A 12,414-nucleotide genomic window follows, 5' to 3' on the forward strand; every position below is an offset into this window, starting at 1 on the left:
CGGTTGAATGACATAAATCGATAGAATCGGATTGGGGTTTATAAAAAACCAATTATTCACGATTATAGATATTCCTTCGTATGCTATCACCAATGAAAGATGCAAGAAAACTCACTTATCAATCATGAAATTTTTTCCGTGAAAAATTATAACATCAATTTTAAGAGGTCAACCATAAGAAAATGAATTCATATTCTCTCCTGATAACCGATGAGATGACATTGCTATTTTTATTGTATCTTCACATCATTTCTGTTGCAATAATATAATTATAAAATACAACCATAAAATCTTTATGATCAATATTAAATGGAACCCTTTTTAATTTTTATTAGCTCGAAAGAATCCAGAAGGTGCAGAAGAAAATGTTGTTGGAGTGAAATTTGAATTAAAGGTGCTAATTTAGTATGAATAGCACTATTACCAGCTAACCAACTGTTTAGCTTTTCTAAGGTGTGTTTGGTTTTTTTGAAAATTTTGTAAAAGAAAAAAATAAATTTTTTTCTTTTTTTTTGTGATAAAAGTAGATCATTTATATAATTCATGTATGGATATATTCAGGAAGATTAAAAAATAGAATATCCCTTAAAGGCTGAGGGGTCGAGCTCAAATCCGATCAAAGAGTATCTCCGGAGTGCTTCGCTACAAATGCAGCCATCCTGTCCACTGATGCATTCACCTTCCAAAAAATGTGCATGATGATCAATGCCATACACTTAGTCAACAGGGCCACGATATCTTGAAGAAGGGGATGAGCAGCACCTCTCTTCACGCACCCATAGATCCAAGTCACTACTATCACAGAAGTACCCTCGATGATTAGATGATCAGCTCGTAGGATTCGCCTCGCATAGATAATCTTAGTCTAAGCCACTTAGAGCTCGGCATCTGGAATCGTAGGCTCGAAAAGGTGGCTACCACCAGCTGCAATAAGTCTGGATCCAAAGCTGCGAATTCCTTTACTCCTACTCCTGACACTACCATCAAAGTTAACCTTAAGGTACATCAGAGGAGGGGGCTCTCAAGAAATAAAAATCCATCATGGTGCTGTATGAGCAAGGTAGGGGTCCCAGATCTTAGATGGTTTTAAGGTTATATCAGTGAGTTCCACTGCCAAGGAGAGTGCTCGCTCCAAAATAAATCTGGTCAAAGATCTTTGAGACTCAAATACTTGACTGTTTTGTGATAGCCAAATATAATAAGCAGTGTAGGCCACATAGATGTCATCCTTCTTAATTGCTACAGCCTCAGCACAGCTCCATAAGAAACTAAGAAAAGCCTGAGTCAGATCCTTAGTCTGGACAAGGAAGGCATACATACCCGCAAGATGCCAAAACTATCTGGCTATTGGACATAAAAATAGAACGTGATCCGCAGTCTCCTCCTCATGTCTACAGGATGGATAGGGCGGGGGCAAAATTATTCTCCTGTCCCTCAAGATAGATCTAGTTGAAAGCATATCCCAAGCAAACTTTCAAAGGAAGAGACATACTCTCAGGTGTACTTCAATCCTCTAGATCCAACCAACATCCTAGCACTTGATAGATTCCTTTTGGTAGATTCGATACAAGTCCCTCACCACCACCTTCAGAGTGCACGAAGATCTCCATATCCTGATGTCTCGGTTGTTGTTGAATGGGAGTGTCACGCCCCGAACCCAACACCCGGGTCGGATACGTGATGGCCGCACACTCCTTAGAGCAAGCCCTAAAGAATATGCAAGGCCAAAATAAATCATTACAACCTTAACATCCATAACAATTAATTTCAATAATAATTCATAAAATCTTGCATAATTACAGTTTAAATTTCTTCAATTCCCTGATCAGATACTATGACACTCTATTTATCCTTCTGCTCACCCATAAATCCAAGCCATAGCCAATCATAAGCATCCTGTAACTCTGAGAAGAAAAAGAAAGATGAAGGGGTGTGAGCTTTACAGCCCAGTAAGAATTTTCATATCACACTGATATAGTAATATAGTCTGAAAATAAGGATAAGCAATAAAATATAAAATCTCATGTTCAATGTCCAGAATAATGCAAACATTCATAAATTTTCTGTCTTGTTAAAATAAATGCATCATCATATATTAACAGGTGAAACCTCTTTTATTCAACAATTATTTCATGTCTTATCTTTCATTTCTCCTTTCATAATCACATGATTTTTAACATTTTCATTCTGGTTCTGGACTATCCAAGTTCTATACCTTAGTCACCATCCGGATCGAATCCACTTAAAAAGTCTTTCAAGACGTCCCAGGATGAGCTCCTGGCCGGCTGTCCCACGTATCAAAGCCCGTGAGAGGCTGTCCCATGCATAAGCTCCTGACGGGCTGTCCCAGGTATGAGCTCCTGGCCGGCTGACCACCTGTAAGCCAGTGGGGGCTGTCCCAGGCATAAGCTCCTGACAGACTGTTCCACATGACAAGACTAGTCCATATCATATATCTCTTTCTTTTCATTTAATCATTATGTGTTGATTTCATCCAATCAATTCCGACTTGCATTATGATCAATTCAGATATGTCATATCCATATAATCATGCCATCAATCTCTAATACATATATATTGACATAACATACTCATGCTCAAAATCAAATAACAGTATCTCAGGTATAATAATTTCATCGATCTCAAATCGGACGATGCAAAACCAACGATGCAAGACCAACAGTAAAATAACATATATATAATAGTGATCATGTACAGAGATTCTTACCTTTACCGGTGACTGATCCAAGCACAGAAATCAATGTTCTTCTTTAATTTATGAATTTCTTTAACAAAATATTCCACTCGATATCATTTGCAGACAATCATCTCTTCGTAACCCTGATCAAATATAAAGATCATATATGGAGAAAATTACCGATAATCGATCCTAATAATACATATCGAGGATCTCTTTTAGGATTAATCAAAATTAGGATTTGTCTATGTATCAGGATCCTCCACTGATCCATAAGACTTCTAGAGAGAGAAAATTCATGAAGAGAGAGAAAATTCTAAAGAAAAAAAGTAGAGAGAGAAAGTGGAGAGAGAATCTTCGTATCCTTCTGATGAGGCAATCATGGTCGAGATCATCAAAGGTCCTATCAGGGTGACTCAATATGAATCAAGTGTTACAAATTTTGAATAGGATCGAACTGGGATCAGATCTACCGCATAAATTTCGAAGCAATCTCGGATCATCTTATGTTCATCTCAATTTTATCCTAGGGTCCGTGATGAAATCAGAGAGAGAGGAAGACTCTAGAGACAAAATTCATAAAAAGAGAAAAAGTCTAGAGAGAGAAAATAGGGAGAGAATCTAGAGAGAGAAACTGGAGAGAGAAGGTAGAGAGAGGAGAGAGAAAAAATTTTTCTCTCTTCTTCTTCTTTTTATTTTATTTTATTTTTATTTTTCTCTTTCTTTTTTTCTTTTTTTTTCTTTTTCCTTTTTCTTTTCTTTTCTTTTTCCTTTTTCTTTTCTTTTCTTTCTTTTTCCTTTTTCTTTTCTTTTCTTCTTCTTCTTCTTTTCTTTTCTTCCCGCGGCCTCCCTTGGCTGAAACAGGGGAAGACCGTGAGGCCCCCCCTCGGTGGCTCGGGCTCCGACGGCTTGGTCGGAGATCCGGCAACGACGGTGATGGGGTTCGGCCGGCAGTGAAGAGGAGAACGGTGGCAAAATCAAGGAAAAAAAAAATCAGAAAACAGGAGATTTCTTGTTCATGGATTTTTCGACGATCCTGACGGCCGGTGAGGAGTCTAAAACCATGGAAAGAAAGAGAAGAGGGAGAGGAAGAAAGATTGAACCCTTATCTGAACTCCGGTGGCCTCTTCGACTTTCAATTTCCGACGAACACGAGAAGATGCTGCCGCGGCCTCTACGAAGAAAAGGAGAGAAATCGGGCTCGACGGTCGCCGGTGGAGGCTCGTGAGGGAGAGGAGAGTCTTATTTATAGAGAATCCTAGAGTTCTAAGAGGCCTAGAGTCCTTCTCCAATCGGGATTCATCGGAGAAGAAGACTCCCTTCGGGAGTCTCCTTCCGTCCCCTTTTTTTTTTTTTTAAATCTGGGTTATTATATTCTCTCCTCCTTAAAATAATTTCATCCTCGAAATTAGGTTATGTCGTTCGAGATACCTATTTTCAAAGTATACATTTTTCATATCATTCACAAACTTACAATAATGTCATATATATATTATTTATTTCTCATGATCTGGTTATAACAAAAATTATTTGAAATTTTAAATTTATCTCCTCTTATTGATTTCTCAATTTTTTGAAGAACTGTAATATTTTGGACTTGTATTAATATACCACCATTATTTATCTAATATATTTCACTCGAAATTCATAATTATCTCAGACTACCCTTGATAGAAAATAAATAAAGATCAAACATCGGGCACTCTTCACAATCATCGATTTCTTTCTTCTCTTGACCTTCTAACAAATTTTATATGTAGACTCTAATCTTAAGAAAAATCTCAATCTTCTATATCAGTTCAAGTAACAATATTAAATTTTTTTTTTTTAAAAAAAAATATGAAATCTATGTCAGGACATTCTAAGTTTGAACTAATATCAGAACTATCAAGCTGTTAATAAACTTGAGATATCTAAAATTTCTTGACATTATCTACAATAAAGCAACCTACTAACAAAAATTATCCGACTATGATCAGATTAAAATCATTCTTTATTTACAACTAATGTATTCCATAATAACTTCGGAATCAAAGAATTAATATTTCTAATCAATTTAACCCATAATACTTTTGCTGCGTACTTTGATCTTAATTTATCAAATTATATAATTATATCAAAGATAAAAATATCCTTATATGTTAGATCGATCCAGGATAGATCCAACCTTCAAATTTTATATAAGACTTAGGGCAAAATTTTAAGTTTCTTTATCTTTACTACCCTTGGGTATAGCATATAAAAATTAAATCTTGACCCACTTTCTATGTTTGAAATCATTGCATAAGTTTCATCACTCTTCAAGAATCCAACATGTCTAGAATCAATTGGAGTTAACCTTAGATTTATCTTATAATCATTTAGATAATTTCTAAATCAATCTTTCTTTTTAAAAGAATTAATTCTAACTTGACAAACTAGAAGAACTCAAGCCAACATCCTTAAATAGAATCAACTTGATTATTTCTTATAGAGCTCTCTTCATCACAACCCTTAATATTAATCGATAAATTCATACAAAATCTTATCCCTTGTATAAGTCGTTCAAAATTTAACACTAGCAAGATGTCTCAGTTCAATTTAAAAAAATCCAAACTTTGACTTGAATAATTAATACACTTCACCATCTTCAACAATCACAAGAAAAGTTAAAAAAAGTTCTAATCCAAAGATAGTAATACGAATTATTAAAGATTTCATCATAACCTATATATCATACTCTGACAAAATAAATTTTCTTCTTTAATTTAACAACAATATCAAAATACTTTTGATCCACTTAGAAAAGTAAGCTTTTGACTTGAAATTCAATGCAACTTGAAAGATCAAAGAATCATATTCAGAATATGATATTTTGAGTAACCAAAGATTTCATCAAGATGTGTATGTCATATTCTCATAATAAAATTCAAGTATATTTTTTTTTATTTAAAATTGAGTTTCATATATGATCCTCTTATAGGTTCAATACTCAAAAATATTTCTCTCTCATATGATGAAATTTCTTCTTAGACCATATCCTAACTTCCTTCTGATAAATTTAAAATTTGTAATGCTCAGATAATTAACATCAAAATCAGAAAAGTTATCATGATCTTCAATCATATAAGTTTTACATTCCAAAATTCTCTAGTATACTCAACATAACTTATCAATAACTCCCACTTTATTCCAAGGTCAACTCTTTTCATACTTAGATCAACCTTACTAATTGAAATCTAAGATATAACTCGTCAATTTTATTATAGATAACATATGCCACTTATGCATAAATTTCATCTTAATATCTATTGATTTGAAATCTAAATATTGAATCTTCTCTTTTATATCTATCATGTTCCTCATGATCATAACCTAAGTTCAGATATCACTAGAATTACAATTCTGAATAATTATAACCTTAAACTCAAATACCACTTAAATCATATTTTCTAGTGATCATAACCTAAACTCTAATATCATTCTATCATACCATTAATGATCAAAATCTTAAACTCTGATTTTATCAATCATACTCTATTGATTATAATCTCAAAGTTTTGATATCACTTATATGACAATCCCTAGTGACCTTAAACTTGGACTCTAGTACTGTTCTGTCATATCCTAATCACTTGTATCATTATCTCCAAATGAACGTAACCTAAGCTCTAAGCTCAGATGCCACTCTGTCACATCCTACTGATCTTACATAAAGTTTTAATATCTCTTCATAATCTCTGGTGACCTTAAATCCGAGCTATGATATTATTCTATCACATCCTAATCATTTATATCGTAATCTTCAATGATCATAATCTAAGCTCTGATATCACTCTATAATATTCTAATCACTTATATCATAATCCCTAATGATCATAACCTATGCTCTGATACCATTCTGTCACACCCCGAACCCAATATCCGGGTCAGATACGTGATGGCCGCACACTCCTTAGAGCAAGCCCTAAAGAATATGCAAGGCCAAAATAAATCATTACAACCTTAACATCCATAATAATTAATTTCAATAATAATTTATAAAATCTTGCATAATTACAATTTAAATTTTTTCAATTTTCTGATCAGATACTATGACACTCTATTTATCCTTCTGCTCACCCGTAAATCCAAGCCATAGCCAATCATAAGCATCCTGTAACTCTGAGAAGAAAAAGAAAGATGAAGGGGTGTGAGCTTTACAGCCCAGTAAGAATTCTTATATCACACTGATATAGTAATATAGTCTGAAAATAAGGATAAGCAATAAAATATAAAATCTCATGTTCAATGTCCAGAATAATGCAAACATTCATAAATTTTCTGTCTTGTTAAAATAGATGCATCATCATATGTTAATAGGTGAAACCTCTTTTATTCAACAATTATTTCATGTCTTATCTTTCATTTCTCCTTTCATAATCACATGATTTTTAACCTTTTCTTTCTGGTTCTGGACTATCCAAGTTCTATACCTTAGTCACCATCCGGATCGAATTCACTTAAAAAGTCTTTCAAGACTGTCCCAGGATGAGCTCCTGGCCGACTGTCCCACATACCAAAACCCGTGAGAGGCTGTCCCATGCATAAGCTCCTGACGGGCTGTCCTAAGCATGAGCTCCTAGCCGGCTGATCCACCTGTAAGCCAGTGGGGGCTGTCCCAGGCATAAGCTCCTGGCAGGCTGTTCCACATGACAAGACTAGTCCATACCATATATCTCTTTCTTTTCATTTAATCATTATGTGTTGATTTCATCCAATCAATTCCGACTTGCATTATGATCAATTCAGATATGTCATATCCATATAATCATGCCATCAATCTCTAATACATATATATTGACATAACATACTCATGCTCAAAATCAAATAACAGTATCTCAGGTATAATAATTTCATCGATCTCAAATCGGACGATGCAAAACCAACGATGCAAGACTAACAGTAAAATAACATATATATAATAGTGATCATGTACAGGAATTCTTATCTTTACCGGTGACTGATCCAAGCACAGAAATCAATGTTCTTCTTTAATTTATGAATTTCTTTAACAAAATATTTCACTCGATATCATTTGCAGACAATCATCTCTTCGTAACCCTGATCAAATATAAAGATCATATATGGAGAAAATTATCGATAATCGATCATAATAATACAGATCAAAGATCTCTCTTAGGATTAATCAAAATTAGGATTTGTCTATGTATCAGGATCCTCTACTGATCCATAAGACTTCTAGAGAGAGAAAATTCATGAAAAAAGAGAAAATTCTAGAGAGAGGAAGTAGAGAGAGAAAGTGGAGAGAGAATCTTCGTATCCTTCTGATGAGGCAATCATGGTCGAGATCATCAAAGGTCCTATCAGGGTGACTCAATATGAATCAAGTGTTACAAATTTTGAATAGGATCGAACTGGGATCAGATCTACCGCACGAATTTTGGGGCAATCTCGGATCATCTTATGTTCATCTCAATTTTATCCTAGGGTCCGTGATGAAATCAGAGAGAGAGGAAGACTCTAGAGACAAAATTCATAAAAAGAGAAAAAGTCTAGAGAGAGAAAATAGGGAGAGAATCTAAAGAGAGAAACTGGAGAGAGAAGGTAAAGAGAGGAGAGAGAGAAAATTTTTCTCTCTTCTTCTTCTTTTTATTTTATTTTATTTTTATTTTTCTCTTTCTCTTTCTCTTTTTTTTTTCTTTTTCTTTTTTCTTTTCTTTTCTTTTTCCTTTTTCTTTTCTTTTCTTTCTTTTTTCTTTTTCTTTTCTTTTCTTTTCTTCTTCTTCTTCTTTTCTTTTCTTCCCGCGGCCTCCCTTGGCTGAAACAGGGGAAGACCGTGAGGTCCCCCCCTCGATGGCTCAGGCTCCAGCGGCTTGGTCGGAGATCCGGCAACGACGGCGATGGGGTTCGGCCGGCAGCGAAGAGGAGAACGGCGGCAAAATCAACGAAAAAAAATTCAGAAAACATGGGCTTTCTTGTTCATGGATTTTTCGGCGATCCTAACGGCCGGCGAGGAGTCTAAAACCATGGGAAGAAAGAGAAGAGGGAGAGGAAGAAAGATTGAATCCTTACCTGAACTCTGGTGGCCTCTTCGACCTTCAATTTTCGATGAACACGAGAAGAGGCTGCCGCGGCCTCTACGAAGAAAAGGAGAGAAATCGGGCTCGACGGTCGCCGGTGGAGGCTCGTGAGGGAGAGGAGAGTCTTATTTATAGAGAATCCTAGAGTTCTAAGAGGCCTAGAGTCCTTCTCCGATCGGGATTCATCGGAGAAGAAGACTCCCTTCGAAAGTCTCCTTCCGTCCCTTTTTTTTTTTTTAAATCTGGGTTATTACAGGGAGTGCTAAGGATTGCATGTGCTCTGCCAGGGGTATCCCTAAGAGCTGGGCCACCATATTTGGATCCCATCCTCTACCATCTGATTGGAGGAGATCCAAAATCCTCGTCGGCTCATCCATCTCGGTACTGATGAAGGTCGGCCATTGGCATACCAGTAAGTCAACAATCCATTGGTCCCCAGATAGGTTCACCGACCAGTCATCCCTCACAAGTCATCTCATCTAAAAAATCACATCAAAATCATGGGTGCACACCTCCCTCTATAGGAAAGAGTAACTCCTCCTCGACTGAGTCTCTCCGTCCTCAGACCATATTCTATATTTGATCCTTATCACCATACTCCATAAGTAATCCAGATTCAAGATAAATCTAGCTACATGGCGAGCAATCATGGCTTCGTGCCTAGTGATCAAGGATTGGATGTCAAAACCATCTTGCCGTAGTGGTTGGTGCACAACATCCCATAGAAAACTCCTGAGGAGCTGCTCAAGCTTCAATAGCAAAATTTTGGGTAGACAATTGTATTGGAAAAAAGATAAATAGAGATAGAAATAAGAATTGATTTAACCAAAGTGACTGTTCTCATCATAGAGAGTGCTCTAGCTTGCCAACTCTCTAACCGCTTCCAAATAGCCCACTCCATATCATGACACTCCGCCCTCCTTAGCCTGCACCATGTTATAGGGACACTCAAGGTGCCGCAACATCCCACAATGCTTAGCGACTGCTAGAATGCCTCTGATGGAAAGTCGCAAGTGGGATGGCGTTCTCGGGCTGAAGTGAATCGCAGACTTGAGAAGATTCACCCTCTAGTTCAAAACGAGACAATATTCCTTTAAAATTCTTTGGAAGCCATTGGCATTCCAAAGCGAGACTCGGTCTACTAGTAAGCAGGTCATCTATAAAGAGTAGATGCGAGAGCGGGGGAGCTATAGCGATCGGCATATAAAGATCCAGTGCCCGCTCCTGAGATGTAGAATGCAAGGGTCGCGAGAGAGAGTCGGTATAGAAAATGAAGAGATAAAGAATAATCTTGCTATAGCCTGATCGGAGAATGGAAGAAGTTCGACGGCATTGCATCAATAAAAATGACAAAGACATGACTGAAAACATACATCATGATCCAGCCAATCCAGTGTGGACAGAAGTCAAACTTTAACCGTGCTAATCAATTTTAAAATTGATGGATGTAACTTTTTTTTTTAAATAAAACTAGTCAATTTCAAAAAAAATCTATTCGATATAATATTATGTTTTTCATGGTCGTTGCACATGAAAAATTTATTTTTTTAAAAAAAATTCAGTTTCTCCCAGCTTATCCTAAATATTTTTATATGATCAATTTTTGACAAATATACCCCCAATTAATTGCTAGTGCCCTCCCTAATTTTCCTTTCATCGAGCGTGTATTTATTTATTTATCTTTTTGCACGAAGCCTATAAGGAGTGTATTTATTAAACATCGGAATATCTATATCAAAGGCCAAAACGAAGCTTCATGGGGGCCGAATCGACTTCTCGATAAAGTTATGGCTGTCGGCGTTACGGCTACTGCTTTCCTCCGGACTCCATTTCCACCACGTCTCGCCCTCATATCCTCCACCGCTCGCCCTATCCCCCCGAAATCCTTCTTTCCATCCATTTTAGCTGCAAAGGTGTAGCCTTCGAATCGCTCTCTCTCCTTTTTTTCTCTTTCTCTCCATCTGTTTTTCTTTTACGTTGGTTGTTCTGTTCTTCTAGCAGATGGAGGCAGCGAGTCCAGCTGCGGATAAGATGGAGCAAGAAACGAGGATTGAGGGAAAGAAGAAGAAGATCTTCGTCGCAGGGTCTACCGGCAAAACCGGGAAGAGGATCGTCGAGCAGCTGCTTTCGAAGGGATTCGAAGTGCGGGCAGGTGCTCTCGATATCGATAAGGCGAGAAGCAGCCTTCCGCAGGACCCCAATGTGCAGATTGTGAGTTTAAGACGACCAATTTCCCGAGCTTGTGGTGAAAATTCTGGCTGCTTCACATTTTATGAGATGATTTCTGATTCTAACATTGGGTGGGTGGGATTGGCAGGTGAGGGCAGATGTCACGGCGGGGTCGGACAAGTTGGTTGAAGCTATTGGTGATGCGGAGGCGGTGGTTTGCGCCACGGGGTTTCGGCCTTCGTGGGATATCTTTGCTCCATGGAAGGTCAGCTCGCTGTTTGGTAAACTTATACACTATCTATTCCCTTACAGTAATGCTCATAAGATGTTGTACGCTATCTATTCCATTACAGTAATGTTCATGAGATGTCGTGCAAAAAATTGGTACTAATAGAGAAGGATATAAAGAAATACAAATGGACACAAACTGTTTGTTTGCGTCTAGTACCACAATTTTTAGCAAATTTGCAAATTCTAGTTTGTGTTATTCTTCAGAAATTATCTTCATATATTTGATTCAGTCTTCGGTAATTCGGAATAATTAATATTGCAGGTAGACAACTTTGGCACCGTGAACCTTGTAGAAGCATGCCGCAAAATTGGGGTTAACAGATTCATTCTTATCAGTTCCATTTTAGTAAATGGAGCTGCAATGGGCCAAGTCTTTAATCCAGCTTACATAGTTTTGAATGTGTTTGGACTTACTTTGATAGCAAAGCTGCAGGCAGAGCAGTACATTAGGAAGTCTGGTATAAATTATACAATCATAAGGCCTGGAGGGTTGAGAAATGATCCCCCAACTGGAAATATAGTCATGGAACCGGAGGTAACTGTGTCCATATTTGGCCTTTCAATTTTATTTTGTATTATTCAAGCATTCATTTTCTTCGGTTAATTTGTTGACCTGTTCTTTTTTTTTTTTTAACCATTCTTTATTAGGATACTCTTTATGAAGGTTCCATATCTAGAGATCAAGTTGCCGAAGTTGCCGTCGAAGCATTATTCTGCCAGGATTCTTTCTACAAGGTGGTGGAGATTGTTTCTCGCATTGATGCTCCAAAACGTTCACTAGAGGATCTGTTTAGTGCTATTAAACAAAACTAATCATGTTTTGTGAGGCATTATGTGGTATAGCTTGCAACATTCTTAATGTCTTCCTTTTAATTTTTTGCTGCAATGTTTGTTCCCTCTTTTTTCAACTAAAGGATGGAAAGTTAAACCCAGCCATTTCACATAATGGAATTATATATTTATGCTAATCTAGTAGGGTCAAAAAGCGTACTTGGCAATCTCCTAGTAATTGCCTGTTGATGTGGTAATGCACCATTGAATAGATATGAGTTTCATCTGCTTCAAAAATAGCAGCCTTGCTTGCTGCACCCTTTATGCAGTAAAAAAGCTTGTTGGATGGATGTCTGATCAGGATACCATCTTTCAAAATTTTTTTAGTACCACACGATGCAGCAGAAAGAAAGAAGAAACAAA

The 12,414-nt window shown here is 36.8% G+C and overlaps 1 protein-coding gene across 1 annotated transcript; it reads left to right on the forward strand.

Moving 5' to 3' along the window:
• Positions 1-10,513: 10,513 nt before the first annotated feature.
• On the forward strand, positions 10,514-12,152 carry LOC105032193 (uncharacterized protein At2g34460, chloroplastic). The gene is made up of 5 exons (XM_010906571.3): positions 10,514-10,673; positions 10,762-10,971; positions 11,078-11,194; positions 11,483-11,755; positions 11,869-12,152. The coding sequence occupies exons 1-5, from the start codon at positions 10,548-10,550 to the stop codon at positions 12,031-12,033; spliced, it is 891 nt and encodes a 296-aa protein (XP_010904873.1). The 5' UTR covers positions 10,514-10,547; the 3' UTR covers positions 12,034-12,152.
• Positions 12,153-12,414: the final 262 nt, after the last annotated feature.

The sequence above is a fragment of the Elaeis guineensis genome, chromosome 7 (genome assembly GCF_000442705.2).
Source record: "Elaeis guineensis isolate ETL-2024a chromosome 7, EG11, whole genome shotgun sequence".
Classification (NCBI taxonomy): domain Eukaryota; kingdom Viridiplantae; phylum Streptophyta; class Magnoliopsida; order Arecales; family Arecaceae; genus Elaeis; species Elaeis guineensis.

Coding starts and splice junctions, on each gene's coding strand:
- LOC105032193 (XM_010906571.3), top strand. CDS start 10,548: ATGGCTGTCGGCGTTACGGCTACTGCTTTCCTCCGGACTCCATTTCCA. Junction 10,972..11,077: donor AGGACCCCAATGTGCAGATT/GTGAGTTTAAGA, acceptor TGGGATTGGCAG/GTGAGGGCAGATGTCACGGC. Junction 11,756..11,868: donor ATATAGTCATGGAACCGGAG/GTAACTGTGTCC, acceptor ATTCTTTATTAG/GATACTCTTTATGAAGGTTC.